General features: G+C 39.7%; 4 protein-coding genes across 5 annotated transcripts; 2 read left to right on the top strand and 2 right to left on the bottom strand.

Moving 5' to 3' along the window:
* Positions 1-325: 325 nt before the first annotated feature.
* On the top strand, positions 326-2,245 carry LOC111627131 (U24-ctenitoxin-Pn1a-like). Its single transcript, XM_023370696.1, has 5 exons — positions 326-556; positions 617-767; positions 1,207-1,240; positions 1,314-1,574; positions 1,642-2,245. Exons 1-5 carry the CDS (start codon positions 501-503, stop codon positions 1,785-1,787), a joined length of 648 nt encoding a protein of 215 aa, XP_023226464.1. The 5' UTR covers positions 326-500; the 3' UTR covers positions 1,788-2,245.
* A 2,278-nt stretch (positions 2,246-4,523) lies between these two features.
* Positions 4,524-5,537, top strand: LOC111627118 (U24-ctenitoxin-Pn1a-like). Its single transcript, XM_023370680.1, has 3 exons — positions 4,524-4,557; positions 4,673-4,957; positions 5,316-5,537. Exons 1-3 carry the CDS (start codon positions 4,524-4,526, stop codon positions 5,477-5,479), a joined length of 483 nt encoding a protein of 160 aa, XP_023226448.1. The 3' UTR covers positions 5,480-5,537.
* Positions 5,538-8,432: 2,895 nt separating this feature from the next.
* Positions 8,433-10,537, bottom strand: LOC111627127. Its single transcript, XM_023370693.1, has 4 exons — positions 10,360-10,537; positions 9,299-9,370; positions 8,845-9,232; positions 8,433-8,775 (listed from the first exon to the last, which is right to left on the bottom strand). The coding sequence occupies exons 1-4, from the start codon at positions 10,416-10,418 to the stop codon at positions 8,524-8,526; spliced, it is 771 nt and encodes a 256-aa protein (XP_023226461.1). The 5' UTR covers positions 10,419-10,537; the 3' UTR covers positions 8,433-8,523.
* Positions 10,538-13,894: 3,357 nt separating this feature from the next.
* LOC111627126 (golgin subfamily A member 6-like protein 1) lies at positions 13,895-20,869 on the bottom strand. 2 transcript variants are annotated; one of them, XM_023370692.1, is made up of 8 exons: positions 20,590-20,869; positions 19,997-20,047; positions 16,688-16,857; positions 16,417-16,608; positions 16,060-16,200; positions 15,827-15,967; positions 15,392-15,541; positions 13,895-15,145 (listed from the first exon to the last, which is right to left on the bottom strand). In XM_023370692.1, the coding sequence occupies exons 2-8, from the start codon at positions 20,007-20,009 to the stop codon at positions 15,074-15,076; spliced, it is 879 nt and encodes a 292-aa protein (XP_023226460.1). In that variant the 5' UTR covers positions 20,010-20,047; positions 20,590-20,869; the 3' UTR covers positions 13,895-15,073. The 2 variants fall into 2 exon arrangements, with proteins under 2 accessions (XP_023226460.1, XP_023226459.1); XM_023370691.1 differs by lacking the exons at positions 19,997-20,047; positions 20,590-20,869 and adding exons at positions 18,389-18,466; positions 18,534-18,954.
* Between the last annotated feature and the right edge of the window lie 3,800 nt (positions 20,870-24,669).

The following is a 24,669-nucleotide window of genomic DNA, read 5'->3' as shown; positions in this document are numbered from 1 at the left end:
CTCGCCACCCGGTCGCCCCATTGCGGGCCCGCTTAAAAGAGGCCCTCTTAATGCCCACGGGGCGGAAAGAGATTGGTACGCAATTAAGGCTCTTTTAATGTTGAAAGAGCCCAATACCGTACACGTTTAACTGCCACGTGGGTACCATTTATATGCCCGACGTGGATTTGGCTAGGCCTACAATGGGAACTGTCGAGTGGCGAGGAACAGAACCGACATACCGGGACGAAACTATCCTGTAAAATTTACGTAAATCCTTCCTCCGTATCTTCCTACGTAAATACGTCTCTCTGTGTATATTTTATCGAGATTTAATCAATTATCGGGACAAAATAAGCGCTTATAAATGTTAAATGTGACTCGTCTACTGGCTGCTGAATTTGCTTTAATAAAATATTTTTAGCGAATCTGCATATTTAAAAATAATACGCAGTTATAATCGTTTATCTAAAAGTATAAATTGAATATTCGTCTGGCACGCGCTTAACAACCGATAAACGATGTCTTCCTTTCTTGTCGTTCTCGCAGCTTGTTGTTTCTTGGCCTTACGAGTGAGGTGAGTAAGAATCGTCCTTATCCGTCGAACGGTCATCCGAGTGTTTAATTTCATTGGCAGGGCGGAAAGGAATGCCGACCGAAAATTGGTAGACGTCATTTTGACTAAACAGGATCGCTTCATTCTCGAGGAAAAGGGAAAAGATCTGGCAGAAATAAATGCTAGCGGGCATTTGTTGAACAGAGTGGAAACGAAACCAGGCGGTTTGCAGGTTAGTTTCCGAGTTTCTTCCAAACATTAAATTCTGTTGACGACAATTCGAATCTCACGATTTCCACTAACGAGACGGACGGAAATGTTTTACGACTCCGCGGAATAAGCTGGAAATAACCCTCCCGCGGACGGTCGGGCCTCTCGTAATGGACTGTACCTTTGTAATATAAAAGGCCATGGGTGGCCCAATGGGTAAACTCACCGAGTTCCGATAGTGGGTGGTGGAAGCGGGACGGCCACGTGGAGTTTATGGGTTTTCCTCGGCATTAGTAAGGTCTGAATACGAGCCTGTCGGCGGATTGCCGTAAGCAAAATAAATCAAACCGATAAGAGCGTACTGCTCAATTCTTTACATTCCGTCCCTCGATACCTCGTTTGTTCGGTCTATAATCTCGGCAATATATTAAATATTATTTACATTTCTACTTACGTTTCAGATATTGATTATCGCGGTGGCTTCGCAACCGGAAGGTAAGTTTAGAACGAAACGTAATTATATTTTATAAACAATGTACATCCTTCAATCCACAATTTTATTACTTAGCCAAATTAAGAGGACGGGTGGAACGCGCCCCAGTCAAAAGCACGTGCTTAGACCATAGAGAGCGGACACGGAAAACCCCGGGCTCGAAAATTGTCCCGGAATGCGACGAAAACGGAGATTATAAGGAACTTCAATGTCATTCGGCCCACAGGAGCATGTGCCAATGTTGGGATAAGGACGGATCGATTATCGCCGGCTTTCGGCAGAATATAGTCAACTGTAAATGCATCGTACACAAAATAAAGGCTTCGCGGAGAAAACGTAAGTCGAACTTTTCGTGACAATTGGCGCCAAGAGTGTCGTTTCATTGTCGTAATTTATTTTACAGAGAAAAACGTTTTCGTGCCACGATGCGAAGAAAACGGAAATTACGCGCCGAAACAGTGTTTCGGAGATACGGGAATGTGTTGGTGCGTGGATTCGGACGGCAAAAGACTGGGAGAACCCACCACCTTTACCATCGTTTGTCATTAGACGCATTACTCGGTGTTTATGTAAATTTTACCAGTTAAATAAATTAACCCGACAGTTTATGGCATTAAAGGCCTACGTTTTCTTCAAAATCCGCTTTCCCATACGCTTTAAATGTAAAAAGAATTTCCGTACGGGAATGGCTTTCGTCGTATTCCTCGATTTAACCCGACCACCACTCTTATTTTCGCCGCTACTCGTCGGTAAACATTTTACTTTAGCAATTATCCGTACGATTCGCTTCAAATAATATAATTCGGTGTTTTTCTGCGCGCGAATGAAAAATACGCGGCCGTAATCTATCGAGAACGTTACCAAATTCCATGGTTAATAAATTAAATTATCGGCTTAAAAATATAAAATGAAAATTAATTTTATACGAAGACGAAAATGCCGGGCGGTGGCTTTAGCGGCGTATACATACTACAGCGTTTTTCCACCTTCTCGAATACGTCACCCCTTTACCAGTTAAAAAATTCTGGCCGCCCCCGGGGCCGTATTAAAACTATATCGGCCATTTTAAAAACTACGTATTTAATTTTCTTTCCGTCCAGACAAATTATTGTCGATTAAAATGAAAATTTCGGAAGAATCGACAATAACTTAACAGGCGTAGAGTACGAAACTTCCTTTAATTATAACATTACGCGCGGGGAACTGTCGACCATTTTTTTTTTTATGATCTGAATTTTCCGCTTATACTTATTTAATTTTTATTTCCTTTGGCTAATCGGCCCAACACTTTTTCCGCTATCGTTTTCTGGGTGGGCCGTGATTCTCGCCGAAATTGTCCTTTTTTTAATGTAGTGTAGGACCTACCGGCGCTTCTCTTTTTCTTCTGCCCGCCACCCACGGGTCGAAAAACGCCGCGGTAAGGGAAGCGCGTCGAATCCCCCAACCCAAAAAAAGAAAAAAATTGCGCCTCCATTTCTTTTCGTATCTCGGGGAGGGACGAAAATTTGCCCGGCTATTAAATTTTGGCTACGCGATAGAGGGCGGTTTGGCGCGGGGTTGGGCTTAACTTAGCGAAGATTTACAAATCTTTATAAATCTCGTCTCTACCCTCAAAATTAAGTTGGTTATATATTTTATTATAAAATAGCAAAATTTTTGTNGCTTTCCTTGTATTTTCTAAAAAATAAATATAGTAATTTTAATTATATGAAAATAATCACACAATATTTTATTATAACCGCATTATGTATCTTATTACAAATTTCTATACTACACGTGAAAAAAAAAAAGATTGCTATAGTATATTCAAATATTAGTGGTGGAGTAGCGGAGTGGAAACACTGTATTGTCAGCATCCAAAAAGCCAGATTCACACATGTGCTTTACAGAGCACCAACCGCACCTGGTTTAGCCGGTGGAAGCCTAGGACCTTGTGTGGCTGCTACACGTATAACGCATCCAATTCTATCCGGGACCGGTTCCAGGCTGTTAGCCACCCACCCGCTAGATATTTGGCCGCCCTCGCCCAATTATGTGAATCGCGAGTAGATTTATAATTTAACCCGACCGATAAGAATTTTCCTGTATGTTTTTATGATAGTTCTGTATAGTTGACAGGAGTTTAAAAAATCCATTAAAATATTTGATATTTTTATTCCGCTCTCCGAATTTATATTACTCACGGATTTCAATGTTAAACCAGTGATATTACGATTTCATATGTCCCATCTCTAAGGGGATTGTAGAAAAAAATGTGTACAATTCTTGTACAATGTTAAAAAATTAACCGTTAGTTTGGTAGCATAATTTACAACTAAATTTAATGAATGAGAGAGACGCACGAGGTACAGAAAAAGCTCTAGAATTTATTTCCCTTAAATTTACAATTTATATATCCATTTGACATAAAAATTTGTCTTTCCACTTTTTCCCAAGACTACAAATATTCGAGTACAAAGTAACTGGTTTCGAATTATTTCTACTTAAGAAGTAGTTAAATAATTAAGAGATTAGGGAATTGGGGACATAAACAAAACCCTGACGAAAGAGCCAAAATTTTACTTAAACAAAAGCCTAACCGAACCAATCTCTAGCCAAGTACAGTGGGACTGATTTCTTTGAAATATTAGACGTAATAAAGACAGACGTTTTTCCAGTTCAATGAGAGTGACCGAAAAGTTGTAAATTTTGGAAATTTCTGTGGACAACACCTGGTCCTAAAACGAATTAGTTAGAAAACAAATGATGGACAATCTATTAAGTTTAACGTATTTAGACTTTTACAGCTACGGTGAGAAATATTTAAAATTTACAAGAACCCTGTCATGTCTTTTGAGGTATATCAGTGATGCGACAAAAGAGGCATTTGAAATTGACCAGTATCGGCATTCTCAGGGTTTGGCAGCCCACTTGCATGTACACACCGCACACCTAGCAGGACCATCTCTAATTCCACTCGTAGGGAGATATTTGACTAAGTGGTTAAGGTTTAAACAGTAAAGAATATTTTATGTTATTTTTATGTACGTTTCATTGCAAAGCTATAATTAATTATAATTTTCTTTAAAAGTATATTTGTACAATTGAATGTTTTGTACCAGGTATGTGTATCCACCACACATTTTATTTCACCGAGTAAGTTTTTATAATTTTATTTTTAATTTTAGCCCTTATATCGTGGCTAGCGATTCGGAATGTTATTGCGATATTAAAAATTTATTTTTAAAAAGTTTTGGCTCGAGATAGTATAATGAAAAAGAAAACATTATTAAAAGAGAATTGCCAATGCNGTTGGGAGATTTCCTCCGTTCGGGCGTTAGTGGGCCTAAACCGTACGTGGTGGCGGCGTTACGCCACGTTAATAGAAAATTGTCGGTTAAGAACTAAAAACGCCGATTTAGATTAATAGAAATTTAATTATGGCAATAATTAAGTAAGCGTTTATTATTTTCGAATAGGTTTACAAGTAGCTAACGCTCCGGCTCCATCGCGGGTCGTCCCTTGTTTGATACTGAGAGAAGAAGCTCTGAAAAACCCTTTTCCGCGACTAATTCCGGAATGCGACGCCGACGGAGATTACAACCAACGCCAATGTCTGTACGGCGATAAGGAACGGTGTCAATGTTGGAGCCGGGACGGAAGACCTCTGTCCCATTCCTTCGCTAACGTAGTGGATTGCGAATGCCACAGAGAGAGAGACGACGCTTCCAGACCCGAATGTAAGTACCGTTACGGTACGAACGATGGCTACGCCATTAACGTTCGTACTAACCAGGGAATCCGGTAGGTAAGAAACGCTTACGCGGGAAATGGGGCCGACTGTCCCGAACGACGGGAAACGGCCCGTTTTATCGTAATCGCCGACCAATAGCGTTAAAGGATTTTCGTCCGTAAACGGAGGCACGGGGGTAGATATCCGGACGGTTAGTTGGGTCTGGGGAAAGGAAGTTAATTTCGACGGAACAGTGACGACTTCGTCTTCCTTTTTTTGTAAAAAACTAGATATATTTCTGACGCCAATTAAGCGATAAAATTCCGATTGTCACACTAACCCGGTGGCGTTGGTTTTCTTTTCAGCAATAGGGAGATTCGTACCACGATGCAACCGAGACGGAACGTACAAATCCAAACAATGTTGGGATACCTTCGGAATATGTTGGTGTTCGACTCCCGACGGACGTCAAATTTCCGATATCGTCGAAGACTACGTCGATTGTTCTTACGTGGGTAATAGACAATAAAAGAGAAAAACTTTTTCAAAATTGTATCGACTAAATGTTTGCCAGCGTTTAATTTAGAACACGGACGCTTGTAAATAAAGGCAATTTTCCGTTGGTTATTAATCGTATACTTCTATCTGATTGGCGCTATCGTTATATGTCGTATTAATTAGTAATATCGGCACGGAACGGGAATACGTTTCGGGGGCCGGGCCCGAGACCCCGCGGCTCCGTTCGGAGGATAACGGACGTCCGAGGAAAATTATATATTGGGTCCCCGCAGTAGCTCGGTTAAAGTAAAGGAAGTAAACGGAAAACGTCGTATCGCTGGTACTTTGTCGGAGTCCATCGTCCCCTCCGGCCGTCCCTAGGACCCGTATTAGACGACCGGGGACACCGTCGACTGGGCGACAAAATAAGAGACGAATAATAGACAAAATATAAGATTTTCTTTCTTTTCTTTATAAAAAACACCATTCTTTTCTGTCGATCTACTACCCATAAATTTAAAATACGGCTGTCCCTCGATAATCCGACAGGTACGGGACGCGTAACGGGACGAGGACTACGGCGACCCGGACGGGAGGTGCGTCGGACTATCGAGGGACAACTTTATTCGTTTTTTAAGAAACCAGCTAAAATAACGTCTACACACCGTCTACAAACGGGCAGTAGCGCGAGATTGGCGCACGCGTTCCGGTTGGGAAGTGGGAAACGAGAAATCGAATCTTGGAAGAAAGCCATTTACCCGTCCGCGTTATTCCCGACGTCTGGTTTTTCAAAGCAGACGGCGCCAGTCGTTATAATTTTATATTAAAAGTAACTCCCGAAGCGTAGTTTCTTTTCTTCTCATATACTGTATGTTAATAAATGAAAAAAGAAAACAAACTACGCTTCGGGAGTTACTTTTAATATAAAATTACAGTATAACCTAGCCAATTTCGAAATTTCTCTCCGTCGCGGGTCGCCCCGGGTCCAATTTTTCATATATCTTGTTCGTGCAAAATAAAAAATTAATTTCGGATTATTTTTTTCAAAAACGGGAAATTTTCGTTGGGCGCGGACAAAAATTCGACCCGCCACGGAGAGAAATTTCGAAATTGGATAGGTTAATTTGGCCGAAAGATGGCGCCCAAAACCGGCCGGAGATCCAGACCCGCCTGGAGCGTCCAAGCGATTCCGCTTAGTAGCCAGTCCGGTCTCAAATACGGCCCGGCCGTTTTACTCGTCTATTTATTTATTCTTACGAGTAAACAGAAAAGTCCCGAAGGACGGTCGATATCTACCCCCAAAATTAATATTCCGTACAGGGGTTACGAGTCGACGCCACCGGCGCCGACTTTTATTCGCGGTTACGCGCGCTTCGGCCGGATTTCTGGCGCGGTTTATTGGTGGCGAATCGGGCGTAATACTAGTCGGCCGGAGAACGAAGGAACGGGGAACGAAGGAACGAAATTTTAAAAATTTCCGGCAATATTTGCGGTAAGGGACTCCGAACCGAGGAGCTCTCGCCACCCGGGCAATTGGCGTGGCTGTCGAGAATTAACCGGAAAAATTTCATTTCGGGCCATGGCTTACGGATAAACGATTAGATAAACTTTGGCGCGAGTAGGGCGAAGCGCGCGCGTAAATCCCTCGGTTAATACCGACAAAATAAAGTTAAATCATTTTAGTCGGAAATAGACGGTAGGATAGAGCGTCGATCGACCGAAAGCCAATTTAAATTTTTGCTAGCGCGGCGCCACCGCCAAAGGGTGCTGGAGGACGCGCCGGGATTCCAACTAATTTCGACGCGGGACGGATTAATATATTTTTTCGTGCCTAATCGGTTATCCGAACGACCCCGGTCGATTCGGATATTCGACGCTCTACCGTAATTGTGTTCTAACTTTATTTTTCGCCTTTCGGTTCGTTTTGTTAGTCTCGGCTTCGTAATAAATGCGGTTAGATTTACCCTAGCATCCGAGACGGCGGCACGCGCGTTTAGAAGCGAAGCGTAGACGTCGGCGCCACCGGCGACGTCTACGGTTTCGTACGCAAATTTTCTTCAAAAGTTTGCGCCGGGAAAATACGAGGAATTATGTAAATTTCGAGTTCGGTAGCGTCGTTATCTTTCCCAATGGCGTTGGTGTTTTTTTTTTCAAGTTGGTACAATTTTGTTTTTTTCGAGTTAACGAGTAGGAAAATTTGGCCAATTGTTTTGACCGTTTATCCGTCGGTTAAAACTCGCCTTTGGCCACGCCGTTTTAGTTTTCCGCTAAGCGACGTTGGACCGTTGGCGCTCCCGACGGACCTCCCGGAGGTTAGCCATTGGCCCTTGGCAACCTAGGTGACGTCGTACGCCGAAGAGACGCTACAGTTTCCCGTAAACTTATACTGGCGCTGCGGTCAAATCCCGTTCGAACCGCCCGCGTACGTCCGGTTATCCGCGGTTTTCGGGTAGTAAGGTGACTTTTTTATTTTCGTCTCCGGTCCAAAAGCGGGAAACGAAGCCCAAAACGCGGGAAAAGGTAAGTAGCAAATTTACGTTTTAGAAATGTTTTAGATATAAAAAGAAGTTTAAATATAGACGCGTTTTGGTTATTGTCCACGGTCGGCGTTTCGTTCGCGTACGCGCGTGCGCCAACGAGATGGCCATCGGAAGCACCGACCCAATCGGCCACCGCCGCCATCTTCGGCGCCGAGGGTAAATTAACCGCCGGGGTCTTCGTCCGTTTCCATCGGGGGTAACCCCCGAATAACTCGACGCGCGTCGGATTTAAAATTAAAAGCTCGAATAGGATAATACGGAATGTGGATAAAATCGAAATGTGTTTTTGGTTTAGTTTGTCGGGATGCCTCTCGGCGCAACTTTTACGGAAACTGCGCGCGTGAAGAAATCCGAAAAATTCCACCCGGCCGGGCGCAAACCCGCCACCGCTTTTCCACCGTGGCGCCAAGAAACGTTGGCGTTTAATACGATACGTAGGCGCGATTAAGTTTACCAGACATATTTATTTCGAAAATCAGCGGTTGCGGGGGATATATATACATACAGCGCTATTTCCAATAGGATATACACGTTGTCAATCACCCGAACTCTTTCCTTGAAAATACGGAAGATTATTTGACTGTTGGTAGAAGAATTTGTGCCTGAGGTTATGCTGGAAAGTCTGAGAAGCCGAGAACAGACTGACGTCTTGCGGCAAAATTCCCGAGATGGTCAAATAATAACCGTCGAAGTTGAACTGAATGGTGTCCGCATCCGTACCCATGGGCAAGAGGAAGGTCCATATCAATTCTCGCGTATAGAATTGGTCTTCGTGCGTAGCTTGTACCTTATAGACGGGAAAAGGAATTAAATATTACAATTAATTTTTACCGAGCGTAATATCGAGTAAACTTACTATAATTCTGCTTTCTTTGACGTCGTACGATATTTCGTTATCCGCGAAGCCAGTCATGTTGAGCACGAAGTAGAGATTCTTTCCGCTACTCTTGTCGCTTACGATGTTGTTTCGATGGGCGTAAGGAGTATAGACGGAGCCGGTGGGGAACGGGACGGGTTTGGAATAAGGTACTTCGGGATAAAATACTTTAGGAAAACGTACTTTAAAATAAGGCACTTTAGTAAATAACGAATAAATAAGATTTAACCTGGTCTCTAGAACTCTCTTTTCTTGTTCTAGATATTCGCGGAACAGGTGTTCGGAATATTCGTTGTATATCTCCGGGTGCGACGGAACGTTCGACGATTTCCCTTGAATGGGATTAAAGTTTGCGGGTAACGGCATTCTAAATTACAAAAGATGTTTCGGTTTAAAATTTTCTATAAATAATAATAATAATGACGACGTTTACCTTTGGTATTGCTTATTCTCTTTTTCGCTCTGTTCCCAGTTCTGACCGAAACCGAAGTTGACGGGAAGGCAGCTAAATTTCCAACGAAATAATTAATAGACTATTTAATTCGGTAGAATAATAATTATTATTATTTTACTTCTAGAACTTAATTGGTAATAAATATTCTGTATATATACATATATCTGGGTACGAAAAATTCGCCATTGTCGGGTTTCGAGCGGATATAAAAAGCGTCTACTCGTTTCGAGCGGATATAAAAAGCGTCTACTCGTTTCTACTCCTAATTATTATAGCGTGGTACGAGATTAAAATCCGTAGGAGGTACTGTACGATGTACGAAAAGCCGACGCGTTTTATCGGATGCCGTATTAGGTTTTGTATTTTAAACTATAGTCACCGTCGTATACGTTCCTTTATTGGAAATATTTAAACTTTTCCAGTAATATTCTGTATAGCCCGCCGGTAGAGGCAAAAGCCACTTTCATTTTAACTTTATAAAACGATTCCAACGCTTAAAACGCCGGCGCCCGCGTATTACGGACTATTTTATAACTGGCCGTTACGGCGGAGGATGGAGAATGGTCGAATTCAAAAATATTACGAATTCTTGGCATAGAAGACGTTACGCCTAGTTTTAACGGAGCGGCGCGCCCATCGAAACGAAGATTCCAAGTTATTCGATTAAAAATTCCCGAATTTTTTAATCGGGCGCGTCGGAGTGACCGGCCTGCGGCGTAATTTGTTTTTTACGCCAAACGAACTACGCCATCGGCTGGCTGGTTACGTACGAAATTTCTTACTGGAAATTCGTAGCTTTACCACTAAAATTTCACCAAATTTTCCTCAAATTTTTGTAAGTTGCAATAAATTACGGATAAGTTTGGTTTAATCCAACGAAAGCTCGATTATATTTTAGTATATTAACGCGTTAGAACCAGGATACGCCGGCGGATTAGACTAACGCCTAACCGCTTCCCGTATTAAGTTTGGCAGAAAATTCTAACGATAATGGTCAAAAGACGATAAAATAGAGATAAATTTCGTTTAAAACATCTTACCTGGCCGTACTTAATAAAAAGAAAACGAAGAAAAGTCGAAGCCCAGCCATTTCTTCCATAATTCTATGCAGAAAATAAAGCTTATTTCTTTAACTTATTATATTTATAACCTCTTTATATTATTATAACCTTTAATTATATTTATAGAAAGATTGCGAAAATTTGCTAAATCTGCAAACTGGGAAGAAACGTTATCGCGTTAATAAAACGATTTTAAGGGTAAAAACCAAAGGCGACTTTGGTTTCCTTTGGGTTGTAAACCGTCTTTCCGTGCCTTTAAAGGCTTTATTCGCACAAATAATTATTATTTTAATAAATAATTAAAATTTTAAATCGTATTTGTTCGTTTAAGCCACGATCAAATCTCGTAAATGTTTACATTTATTCGGTTAATATTTACTTTAAATTTAACCGATAACAACTTTCGACGTGGACTTCGGCGCGTGTATTTTTATAAAAAATCAAAATTCCGATAAGTAGAAATTTGCTTTATTAAACAGTTTTTCAAAAATTTTCCTTTTACGTAATAATAACTAACTTTTAAAACCGCATTTTGTACCGTAAAACGCCGTAAAATTAGAGGGTTAAAGTAGTATTTGGCCGAAGAGAAGGCGTAAATACCGCGTAGAAAATACTTTAGGAGGAATTTATAAAAATATTGTAAACGAGCAATTATTTCCAATTAGAAGTTCGGACTACTTACAAAGAATTTAATTTTTGAGTCTGTCTATCCGAGTTTTTCTTCCAACCGACGTTACGGGTACTTCCGCGGTGGCGTTAACGGATTAATAGATAGAATAAAAAATTAAAAATTTTTCTAGTCCGAACTCGTAATCGGAAGAAAAATATATCCCGAGTTGGCCGCCAAATCGTATCTATAAGCGATTATTTATTGTCGCGCGGTGACGACGCCGGGCCGCCATTTTTAATCGTAGTTTTCGTTTAAAATATACGCTCTCCGCCTGGAATTAGCGCCCTTATAATCGTACTTTTCCGTCGGCGATAGAGTGGCGCGGATCGCCTATCTAACTCCTCGGGGGGACTTTCGAATCCGTATAACGTCGCTTCCGGTTCGTATCGGAAGTCGGTAAACGGTTAATCGGGCCTCCCGCCCGCGTCTAACTCTATTCTCGAGATTAAGGAAGGACGGACGGACGATAGCCAGAACTTATAGGTCTACCAGTTTTTCCAATTGCCGCCCGACCAGCCTTACGAAACGATAATTCCCATCCCCGAAGCGTTTCAATTTTACGGTCTTTTACGCTATAAAAAACAGTTTTATAAGAACGTGTATCGATAGCGTATTTTTATAAAATATAAGTATAAATGTGTTTCGCAAGTAAATAAAAAGATTGTCGCTAATCAAATTTCGTCCACTCGTAATTAAAACGGAAGACTAAAACTCTGACGACGGCGAATTTTAACCAGGTTTCGGCGGGTGGCCCCAAACCCGATAAACGTCGTATAAACGCGCGCAACGACGTACGTAACCAGGACGGGCGCGGCGGATAAAAGAGTTTTTTAAGTTTTTATTAACTTACTCCGTCCGGGTAAAAAGTCGCCAATTTCCCGTCCGGTGGCGCCAATGGCTGGCGACCGTAATACTTTTTAACGGTTGGCCAACGTTTATAACAATTAGCGAAAAAGCGGCGAATAATTAAAATTTGTAAATAAAATGTGAAACGGACGGCGCTACGACGAAGAATACGATTATCCCGCCGAATAGCTTTAATATTTAAGAAAATATACGTAAAAGACTTATTAACCGCCCGGTCGGCAGTTTTGCGGGTGGCTAGCTGCCCCCTTCCGTCACTCGCTACGTCGAATTTAACAGACGGTCGAAGAACGACATACGCCAGCCATTTCCATCGTTCGGTGTTATTTAGTTATATTTATAACTATAAAGTAGAAAGTAAAAAAGAAATTTTCTTTCGGTGGCGTAATACCAAAAATACCGGCAAAGCCCAAGAAGATTTACTTTTTACATTTTTCCGAATAAAAAGCCTTACTCCGAAATGTTTTTAATCTTTTAAAACAGATAAAAATTATTCTTTTATTTTTTCTAAAAATATATCCCGAGAAATTAAGCTGGACGTATTAACCTAAGCCGTAGCGTCCTCCAACGGACGTTAAATTTTATTAAAAAATATAAAAAACCATTTAAATTAGTTAACGAAATAAAGTAAATTAAAATTATTTCGTTTATAAATCCATTAATTAAAGTAATAATCGACTGGCCTGATGTATATATAGTCTATATTTCTTCCTATATTTAATGTTATCCCGTCGAATAGAATCCCTCTCGGCTTCTTTATTCGTTGTGAAAAGTAAATTTCTTTCTATTTTTAAAAATTATAAAGCCATAAAAACATAATAAACTGCGTAAATATTTTATCTAAATTTAAAATCTAAAAATGTTTGCGCCACGAAATTTTGCCGTTTCGGTCATTTAGATTTGCAAATTCTTTAAAATTTTATATCGATTAATACCCGTTAACCGACTTTCGGTCAGCCTGGGTTTGAAAGAATAGCGCAATCGTCGTAATTGTAGTTTAAACACAAACTACTCTTTAGAATAGAGTGTTGCGGGCAAAATGGCCATTACGCGCGGTAAAGCCAGTCTAGAACTTTTAAACGTTACGTACGATTCTATTCTATACCGCGGTTAAGTATAATTTAAACTCTATAATGGTTAGCCGACTTTTGGGACGCCGTCCCTTTTTCTAATTACCACCAACCTTCTACGCATTAAATTACGGACGGAACGTTATTTACCGAGTCGAGTTTAGTTTTATAATTCGAGCATTACGCTCGTTAAGAATAAATGAAAGTATATTTTGTAGATAAATTTATATACCGAACGTAAAAAATTAGGTGGTTATTTTGCGCATTTTTGTTTAAAAAACTGCCGTGTTTGGAGGCGGCAGTCTTACGAATAATACAAAATGAGTAGAAGAATTTTTATGTTCGTATAAGTGAATGTAAGAAAGTGGGAGCGTTGCAACTGCGGGTGAACCGAGTAAAGAAGAAATTTCTTTCATTTATGACGTCGATATCCATAAAAATAAAGAAAACGAAATTTCTTTGACTATAAAACTCTAATTTTCCAAAGTAGTTTCTTACGTTACCGAATTTCGATGGGTGGAGAAGGAACCTAAACATTGGCAATCTGTTAAATATTTAAATTAAGTGAAGAAGACCGACAGACAATTGTAATTTCTGTGTATTTAAATTGTTTATTTTTCCGTGCCGACTAACAAGTTGAAAATTGTATTTATTTTAATGGAAGGGCATTGTTCGAAACGTTTGAATAACGGTTTATCGATCGACTCCTTCGAATTAAACGGCATCGATCCAAATTTGTAATTGATGCCGGTGGCGTGGTTATTACAACTGTTTTCCCCGGGGGAATTGAATTAGGCCACGATCGATAGAACCCTCCCTATCGTCCGTCTTAAACTATAAATATATACCGCTAATTAAATGGATTTAACCTTTAAACGAGTAGGTAAAAAGTAAGGACAAACACATAATATCAATTTGCAGTGCCCGAGAAAGGACATTTAATGAATGCATTGGGAAAATCCACTACATAGGGAAGATGCAAAAAGCACTGACATTATCATCACTATTCATAGGTTACACTACAGTCCTAGTTAATAAGCCAAAAGTTTTAATTTCCAAGATTCATATAATATTGAGATTGATATAGCCGGTTTAGCTACTAATGTTTAATCGTACATACATAAAACACTATTTTTCACCAATTTTTTACCTTTGCTCTTATTCGCATAAAACTAAGTTGAACATCATTATAATAGTACATTATAATAGCATACAACCCTTCTTATTATTTTTGAAATTAACAGTTGTAGAAAAATATCAAGTAGCAATAACCTCTGAGCATGATATTCGTTCAACAGCAACAGACAAATGAAACTCCGCATCCCTGTGTTACGCATGATCTTTTAAGGCAAACCATCGATCGTTACATTTATCGTTCTTGCAATCATTGGTCCATTAGTCATTTTACAAAAGAAATTTTTACTTGGGCACTTGTGACATCAGGCCGAAAGCTGAATCGTAATGTACAAAAGATTGCATATTGTGCATAAATCAATTAATGTACAAGGCCTAAAGATATTCTAAATTTGTCTCGTATTTTTAATCTTTCGATACGGATGTAGAAAAGAAGGATTAAGACAAAAACCAACATAGGGGTAAATAGATTTCTTAGCTCGCAACATTGTCGGAAAGACGACAACGTTAGCACATAGAAGGCCCTAATAACACTGACTCGAAACCTTTGATGATATTGTTATAAAATTCTTCAATTCTTAATTCTAATCGAGCTTGAGGATTACTGATCATGCAAGTCAGCAGAAAAACACTCTTTTTTGCCACTCTCGATAGCATTCAACGGGATAGTGCTTTGACAAGATATACACAATTGACATTGTACCACAGATGAAAGAATTTCTATATCCATCTGAGTAAACATTCACCATTATCACATAGAAGATACAGCAGTTTTGAAGAACTTTATCCACACACACAAATGAAGTAGTAACCATAATAACATTGGGGCGGAGGGCACAGATATTCTAAACACTAAATTGATAAAATCAAGTGCCAGGGTGTAAACGATAAAGCCAAGTCCTAGGGCAGGGCTGCATATTCTCCTTCGGTGACAAACGAACGGTGCCACAATCTTCTAACCAGAGGTATTGGTTACTGCAACGGCGTATTGCGCCTTCTGTTGACGAACTTCTTCAATATGACGTTCCTACGTGTGCAAATAACTTATTAAAATATTCGTAAATATTTAAGTAATTACATAAAGTAAATTAAGCATGCAGAAACGTAGGCAAATCCAAAGTTTCCATTCAATACTTTCTCCAAAAAGACAAGTTAATCGAGAATATAGGTAGCTTACAGACACGCGTGTTTTCTACAGATAGAAGGAGAATGCCGATAAAACAGGGAAAGCCAGGAATAAAGCTTAGCCCAATATATAATTGATTTATCTTACGTGTTCCTGTAGCCTCTCCTGAAGAGCTTGTAGTTGAATAAGCCTCTTGGTTTCGGCTTCATCCAATTTTCTGCAGATACGTTCCAGTTTATCTCCGGTGTCCTTTTCGTTCAATTCATTGAGCTGACGAACTTGAAGAACGTGCTTCCTCTGATGTACGTAACCGAGTGATAAAAATTTCCATGAGCTCAGCGATATTTTTTAATAGTTTGATACAGGTATTTCGGAATAAAGAGAAAATAAAAATCAATAGCGCAATAACTATAAGAATTTAGAGGAGAGCGACCGGTGGTCATTGAAAATTTTAGATTGGCGCCATATGGAAATTAAGTGTGGTCGAGGACATTTGTCTTACCTTATTCCAGACATCATTTTGCTTCGGACAAAGTAAAAGTTCATTTTGATCTTACAGTCTAAATTCTTTCCATTACTTACGTGATCCTGCAATTTTTCCTGAAGTTCCTTGGTGATAACGTCCCGTTTCTCTCGAGCGGCTTCTAACTTTTTATTCATGCGCTCCCTTAAATTATCTACCTGCTCTTCGAATTGCTTTTTAACATCGGCTATGTGCTTATCCTTTTCAAACAAAACCCACACATTGCGTGCATAAATAACAAAAAATAAACAGAAAATAAACAGAAAAGAATTAGAATTATTGCAAAACCCACGTGTTCACGTAATTTCTCTTGCAAAGCGTTAAGCTGATTTAATCTCGCTTCCGTGGCATTTTCCAGTTTTTTCTCGATCGTTTGCAAAATATCTTGCGCGTGATCGTCCAAGAGTTTGCGTACTTCGTTAACGTGCAAATCCTTAAAACATCAGATTAAACGAGTCAACAAAACATAAAAAGAAAATTGAAAATTCTTCGCGCCCCCATTCCTAATCGACTCACCTTTAATCCATTCTATATATACATTAATTGCGCGGTTTGGTTTACTGCGCCAGGCGCAACCTATTAAATCCATCCTTCGCGTATCGATCGAATATTTATAATTTAAATTTTAAAAAATGCCGGAATGACTCACGTGTTCTCTCAATTTCTCTTGAATGGATTTCAAGTGAGCTTCTCTATTCTCTTTATAAGCTTCGGTCTTCTGTTCCAAAATCTCTCGAGCAGTCTGCATGAAGTTATTATTATATTCTTGTTTCTTTTGATTCACTTCGTTCAATCGGCTACGTTTCTCGATTAGCTGACTGAGTTTTTGAGCCTCGATGGACTAAAGGCGGAGAGACTTTTCCGTTAGAATTACCGGTCGAAACGAAAGAAAAGACGAAAATTGTATAATTTGTACAAACCAGTCTTCTCTCTTCGGCTGCCTTCAGTTTATTTTGAATATCTTCAACGGATAAGTTAGTTTTAGGCGGAGAAGGTGGCCGTTGCGTGGGACAGTTGGAAGTCGGATCCGCCAGTAAAAGTTCGTACTTCATTCCGCCTTTAGATTGCTCGGATGCGCGAACTTCGGTTGCTTTATTTAAGAAAGAAAATGGCCGAATTATTAAAATACGGATTAACCTAGGCGGCAAGGGACGGAATCCAGCCATTAAACTGGCATTAAATTTATCTCCCTACGGGATTACCCTACGTAAAATTAGTCGTTAATTACTTTGTAAATTTATAAAATGTTGGAAACTAAACTTACAAGCGATTTGCAATGGTGAAAATTAAGAAATTGATTTTTCCCGCCTAAATTTGGGATTTTCTTTAAGCGGATGGACGATAAATTAATTTATAGTAATTACTAGATGTAAATTATTCGCCCGCTTACTATCGATCGTAATATAATTCCATCTTTACGCAAAAATATTGTCGTAGATATATTTTCTGGTAGAAAGATTGGTTTAAAAGCGCGGAATTACGCGAAAAATTCAACTAATTAAGTATTTTTTAATAGCATTTTTAATCGGAGCGATAAAGAAAAATTTTAATAACGTTTCGCCATCGATACGTCGAATATCGGAGAAGGGCACAAAAAGGCGTTAAATCTTGGAGAGAGGATAATTATTGGACGCGTGACTAATTATAGAAGAGAGAGGAGGTGGAATTTGCCAATCAAAATTCGGTCAAAGTAGGAACAGTGACCTCGACGCCAGATCGTAAAGACGGTCGAAGGAACTGGCTGTCTCCAATCTAGCCATTACAGACTCCAGCGAGTCTAGCCGTATCGATTGGGATAAACCCCGCAGGTCGCATGACTCACCCGCCGTGTTCCCGTAGAATTAGCTCCTCCGGAAAGCTTTAATCCTAAATAAATTATCTCCGTTTCCTCAAAACATCCAACGCCATCGAAAGAATTATCCGAATCTAACCGGGGATTAAAGGGAGAGTTAAAAAATGGAGAAAAACACAAAAATCCCAACCATTTGGCCCAAAGACGGCTTCTTTTTAGCTCCCCTTTACGGGTTAAAACGATTATCTAGGGCGTAATCCCATTAAGTTTCTAAGAAGAATTCCCACCTCCGTCTTAACAACGGCGAAATAAAATGGAGAACGTTTTACTTTCGTCACTAAATTGCCCCAAAGTAATATAAGTAAATGGGTCCCTAATTACGCCAATTTTATAAAGTACCGTACGTATATATATTCGTTAAAAATAGTCCTTTGCCGGGCAATAAATAGACTGGATTACTTTTAATTCCATTAAGCCAATAATTAATTTATATATAAAGAGTGGCGTATGTAGAAAATTCAAATTGATTTATATATATGTACTGTACAGTACGTATAAATGGAAAATTCCGCGTATATACTGTATATATATGCGTCATCCATTAAGATGCGGCAAACGTCCATAAGTTGCGGCGTATCTCTTATTACAATTGCGAAAAATGCAAAGTGGACGGGGCCGGGTGAAGAAATAAAAGATGGAGGAATAACGATCCAGAACGGAGCGAAAGGAGCATGCGCCGACCAGCGAAACCGATGGTTTTAACCGAATATACTTAACATAATATGACAAATTTTTGGAAAAGCGAGAATGGATGAATTTGGTTTCTTACCGAGAAAGACTACTTTTTTTGGTGGTCGAGTTTTCACAGTAGGCGCATTGTTCTTTTTGGGGAGAGGTGGCTTTTTCTCTGCAAATCGAGTCAAATTTTAAAAAGATCGACCTTTAGCCTAAGTATAGCCTAACGATTAACTTACCTATAGCTGCGGCCTGACATGTTCGACAGAAACATTGCAGGACAGACTTACGAACGAGTTCTACGACTAGAGTTGTACCGACCATTGTCTCCCGTTTGTTTCTAGACGGCTTTTATATATCAAACGCTGCAGAAAATCCCTATTGCGATTCTCTCATCGCCTCCCTCGGAGTTCGGCTTGGCAGTAGAGCTGCTGAGTGTTGCGGAGTCGACACAGCACACCCGGCGACTGCGGATAATATAGGAGGGGAGGGCAGGATTCGACTTTTCTTATCGATCGGACTCGTCCGTTTCCAACGGAGGGTGCGGGCAGTTTGAGACGGAACGAAGGGACACCCCTATATACTTATTTGTTGCGGCAGCGGATGATTCAGCGTAAATGGTACCATCTCCAGCCGTCTTTCCAAAAATTATTCTCTACGCTTTAATGCCGCGCGCCCTGGCGTCGGACAGAATTTTCGCAAAATCTAACGTTATGACTAATAAGAGGCGGGGTTTACGGACGTTTAATCGTCCCCGCTGCGGTTTAAAGGGCAACGTTAGCACGACAAAAAGGTACGGACGACGTGACGTCACCAATAGCGTCACTTTGCCGATATCTTCGTTGACGTCACGCGAGAACGTCCATCGATCATAAAGCTCGCTTTCCGGATTCGAATTAGCCCAAAACGTCCTTCCTCCGAAAATGTTTAAATTTAGATCTTTCTAAAGTATCCTATAAATATTAAAGCTTTTTTACATATAGAAAAATTATTCTATATATATATACAGTATATATACACTTATACATATTGGGGTAGTTTAAATCTTTCTATCCTTATTGGAATCTTTCCAATATACCCACCCCTGTCACGACACATTTTACGCTAGTTTTAATGTAACTTAAAACATTAATTATTATTATTATTATTATTCATCGTATTTAAATTGCGGAAGTCTTCGATTTTTGGGGAGGGTCGTAATCGATTATCAAATCCGCGCGATTAATAAATGTACGAATATTGTTATATAAGCATCGAGGTTAAAAATCGAAGGTGTAAATGACCGCTGGTGGAAGAATGCGTGGATCTATCTCTCCCTCTCTCTCCTACAACGTGACACGGTGCACTTTTCACCATGGCAACAGACGGTCGTAACGTTTCTTAACTCGGGTCGATTCTCCATCTATATTCGCTGGAATAAAACTCGATTTGAACGCCTTAATTATACCATTCTCTCGTGCAGCTACGTATTTCGACTACCTTCTACCCTTGGCATACGTCCCCTTAGGAACCATCGAATTAGGCTCATCCGGGGCATAAAATCCAGCGCCCGTATATAGTCTATGTACATTTATATATTATTATTTTTTAAAACTGTCCTGCCAACGTTTAAACCGACGTACGGTGACCTACTTGCGAATGATTAACGGGCGCCGTCGGATATTTAATCGTTAAAAAGAAAGAATAATAAAATTAAACTTACGTTCTCCCGACATATCGATGCTTCTTTTTCTAACAGAAAAGGATGAAAAACCTAAATAAAATGAAAATATAAAATTTACTCATTTTAATATTCTCTAATGCGGTCTTTTTTAATTTTTCTTCTTTTTTTACGTGTCCTAGAGACGGGAGTCGCGCGATCTACCAGTTAGCAACTGTTTGTGTTTTTGTTAAATTAAATCTAGATACACATGTATTGAAATACTCCGCGCGAAAGCGTTAAGGTGTTATTAATCTACCGAAAGGTCAGCCACCCATGCAACTAGCTCGGATTGACCACACCGATTGGTAATGCGCGGTGTTTCCGGTGTCTAACGAGAGTGCCCGTAGTTTTAGAGGGCCCGAAACCATGTAAAAAATTAATCTTATAGAATTATGTTACGATTAAAACCTGGCAAAGAAAGGAAGAACGAAAGCAAAGTAGGACCTAAACGTATAAAATCGCCACGGTCTTTCGACGGTAATTAGCCCATTAGGCTAATTACCGTCGCTTTTAATTTAATAAGTTAAAATAAAACCAATTTAAATTATAATTTACTCCTTGTTTCTAAATATAAAACTACAAAATATACTTACTTTTATAATTATAAAGCTTGGTTCTAGCGCCGAACGGTGTCGATTTAAATCTAAGGTATTGCCTTTTCTCTCGGTGTTTTATAATGCCCGCCACTGGACCACGTGACCCGAGATTTCGAATTTCGAAGCGCGCGCGAATCTCATTGGTTAATTCGGACCGCCCGAGATTTGAATTTGGAACGCACCGATCAAGTGCCGGACGATGAGTCACGCTCGATAAAGGAAGTCGTCTGACTTCTGTCGGTGACCTCGTAAACACCGGCGTAAATATTATCTTGGAATTATTCGTTAAACTGCGAGCTGCCAACCTTCATTTTTTCTTCTTTGTTTTTCAATGTATTTAACGTCGTTACGTCGTAGTATATTAAAATAATCCGAATGAAAGCGTTTAACTACGGCATCGAATCGTTTAACATAAAACTCTTAGGTAAAATGTACCCGTTTGAGACTAAAAGCTCGTTTATAATTTGTTCTAAACCATTAATCCGTAGGGTGGTCCAAAATTCACTTATTACTCGCCAACTCGGCAAAAATTGCTAGCCGAGTGCGGTTAACCGATTTTGGGGCCACCCCGTATGGTGGTAAGCTCGTATACGTAAATATCCGCGCTTAATATAAATGCTAATAAGTTCCTAATATATTAAAATACTAAATTACGTATTTATCTAGCGAATAACCGTTGGATACTTAACCAGAAACGAGTATAAAATGCGTAGGTACCGGTTAAACGTGGGTGTTATCAACCGTCGGTGTCCTTCGGGCGACCGAGAAAACGACTGGTAATATTCGATACAATTTCTTAATTTAAGACTTTTATTCTGGTATGTTTAAAAGCGCTTAAGCGTCTGGTAGGAAGAAAAATCACCCTCCGCCGATAAGAATGGTTTTTAGAGTAAATAATATTAAAACGCGCGTTTGATTCTTTATAAAAATAATAGATTATATAAGTTTGCGGTACCGGTAGCCATTGTAAAGGAAGGAGACGTAATAGCCAGTCAATAAATGGCTCCTTCGTATCCTTAATTAATAATCTTCGGAGGGTCCAAACGATCATTCGATTAAATCGTCTACTCGAAACTTCCAAAGGTGTAATAATGTCGCCTTATAGGCCTACGTCTAGCATCAAATTACATTACGCTTACGAGAATATTCATTTTGCTAAGAACTGTAATCGCTAATGAAATAAAACTCTCTAAAGTATGGGGTTTTAGCCTACTCTTCTATCTCTACCCATGTGGAATTACATTTAAATCGCGGTTAATGTTTCTGCCGATAATTTTTAAAAGAAAAACGGGTGTAGATATAGAAGTTATTTCGACCGTTAAAGTCGACGTAGACAAAGTAGCAAACCGCTCGGTGGCCGTACCCTAAAAGGAAACTAGGAACACCTACGCCAGCCAGCGGAGGATGAAAGGTCACTCCACTATATCGCCGGTTAAAAGTTCTTTTGTTTTCTTAACGTTTAACTCTTTATATTAAAGAGGCGAATATAAAAATATTTCAATTTCTGCCTCCATTAATTACGCGCGTACTTTTGACTCATTGGCGCAATCGTATACGTCTGGCAAATCTTTAATTGCGCGCGCGATAGTCGACGAACCCTCCGACGTCGAAAAAGTTCCGTAAACATTTATTGGCGCGGCCGATAATTAGGCTTATATAAATTAAATATTATATAATAATTATAAAATTTGCTGGAAGGCAATGTCTCGTATTTTATAACAAATCTTATCTTTCTCGGGCCCTTCCGTTACCGACGATCGTATGGTATTTTTTAAAAATCAAAGGTTTTTTCCATCTCGTTTTAGATCGTACGAAGCTTTAGGCCAGCGCGGACTCTTTTCGAGCTTCTCGTGTGTCGATGTACTGTAGGTAATAAGGCTGGCGCGTAATATAATGCGCCGTAACGCTACACTATAGCCAACGAACGAAGCCCCGCATACCGCCAGCCGCGTTCCGGCCTTAAGTTCAGTCCTCCCCTACGGTGGCGGCGCGCAACTCCGTAACTTATACGAGTCCCGGGAGAAAAATTCTCAACGCCCGTACCTAAAACTGCGCAAAATGTTGTCTTAATATACGAGAAACGCTACGGCGTAACCAATGTTCTACGCCGAAGGCAACGAAGGACGTAGGGAACGTCGATTTAACTTTAAAAGAGAAATATGTAATTAAATCCACAAGTATTTGTAAATTTCTTATTAAAGGAGGTCTTATACGTTGGAAAACAGAGATTATTATTGGGAGTAACGCCAAATCGAAACCATCTGTCGCTAGTTTATTATCCAGTGAAATTTGGCATTTTTTTTCGAAATGACGACAATGACGGTTCTATCGTTCAAATATAAGTCGAAAATCTATTATTTTCTTTCTCGTTTTCCTAAAAATGTCTTCGTCCTCCGTTCTCGTTGACGGTCGCGCTTTCTCCGTCGGGATATAAAAATAACGCGGCTTTTATTTAAAAATCTCCAATATCCTCATTTAAATTGTTCTTTAATAAATTATAGTTTATCCTTTCGTAGTAAAATCCAGCGTTCCGACGGTTTTATCAGAATTTTGTGTAATTTTAGCGGGCCTCGGACTTTTTCCTCCCATAAATGTAACGTATTATTGATCAATTTTCGTTTGAAATTTAAAAATTTAATTCGGGAATACGCGTAAACGTTTAAAAAGAAAACCAACCGCTCTTAATTTACCGAATTTTTTCTTCTATTTCTTTGTTCTTCGATAAAAGAAGCGAATTAGTAAACTCGAATCGTCTTTAATGGTAAGATTATTGTTAAGATTACTTAAACCGCGGAATCTATAACGGTGTTTCTCGACGGGAGCGTTTTTCCACATCCAGGGGACGATTAGGAACAATTTATATTTTGGGGGCGAAAAACAATTTTCTGAGCCATATAGGAAAACATCATATTAAGAATAATTAGATATTTTATTGGTTACGTCGTACGATAATTAAACAAATAACATTATACTAATCACTAGTCTATTCGATGCTCTAGGAATTTGGCGTCAGCCTGGGCCCCGGGCGTGGGAATTTTGAAGCCAAGGGGCGATACTACGTAACGGTTTTATCGAAGGGGGCGACGATTGGTTAGAGGTCGAGGAACACCGATTTATACTTATAATTCTATATATATTAGGAAAGTGTATAACCGTGGCGATTATACCCGATAGATTGAGCCGCAAATTCCTTTTGTTTCCAAGCCGCGAGAATTAGCTTTTAGTAGTATAATTCGATGTTAGATAGGTCCGAATTGTACCGACGTAAAACGTATATACGGACGCGTAATATCTCGGGATCGAGTAGTAGTTACGTCTAAGTACGAGCGGAACCTAAACGGCGCGATATACGCGTCTATAGGTATATACGACGCGCGGTGGTAAACGTTTCCCACCCAGCCCTTCCCTTCTTAAATAACCGTAATAATGCCCGGCCCTATTTGGCTTACGTAATCCGCCCGATACCGGCGAAAGGAAGCGTTATTTCGAGGACCATCCAAGACTTTGGAAAAAAGTAATAATTTTTCCAATCTCGTTTCGGGCGGAAGCTGCGAGAACGGACGGGATATTTTCGCGCAAAAGCAGCGTAAAACCAAGCGTTTATACTGGTTGGGGCGGGGATAGCCACGCCGCGGGAAACCCGTACGATAAGAGAGACGGGAAGGAAAAGTTTGTCCACGTTTATTATAATTAAACCAACGTAAACCAGGAAATTGTCGTTAGAAAATGGATTTTTGCGCGTTTAGGCCGGTAAATTTTTGAAAAGAATCGTTTAGCGGGAAAAGTCGATAACCCGACCGACCAGATGGAACGTTTTTCTATTTTATCCGGCCTACGTTAAGAAATCCCAGCCACACCTTTTAGAATTAAATATAAGGAAAACCCGCTTTCTCGGATATCGTAAACTTTTAATTGATTCTTTCGTTTATTCGGTAAATATTTAAAAAAGCTATTTATTATTCGAATTTCGCTCTCCGATTCTATTAGGATAAAGGAAATTATAACTTTTAAAGAGAAAAGTGGCGGAATTAAACGAAAGGCGACGTCGTATTGCCTAAACTAAATTCGACGAATTTC

The sequence above is a fragment of the Centruroides sculpturatus genome, unplaced genomic scaffold (assembly GCF_000671375.1).
Source record: "Centruroides sculpturatus isolate CEXI.00-Female unplaced genomic scaffold, Cexi_2.0 scaffold471, whole genome shotgun sequence".
NCBI classification, from domain to species: domain Eukaryota; kingdom Metazoa; phylum Arthropoda; class Arachnida; order Scorpiones; family Buthidae; genus Centruroides; species Centruroides sculpturatus.
The sequence above is the reverse complement of the archived record's forward strand: the minus strand, read 5'-3'. Positions and strand labels throughout refer to the sequence as shown.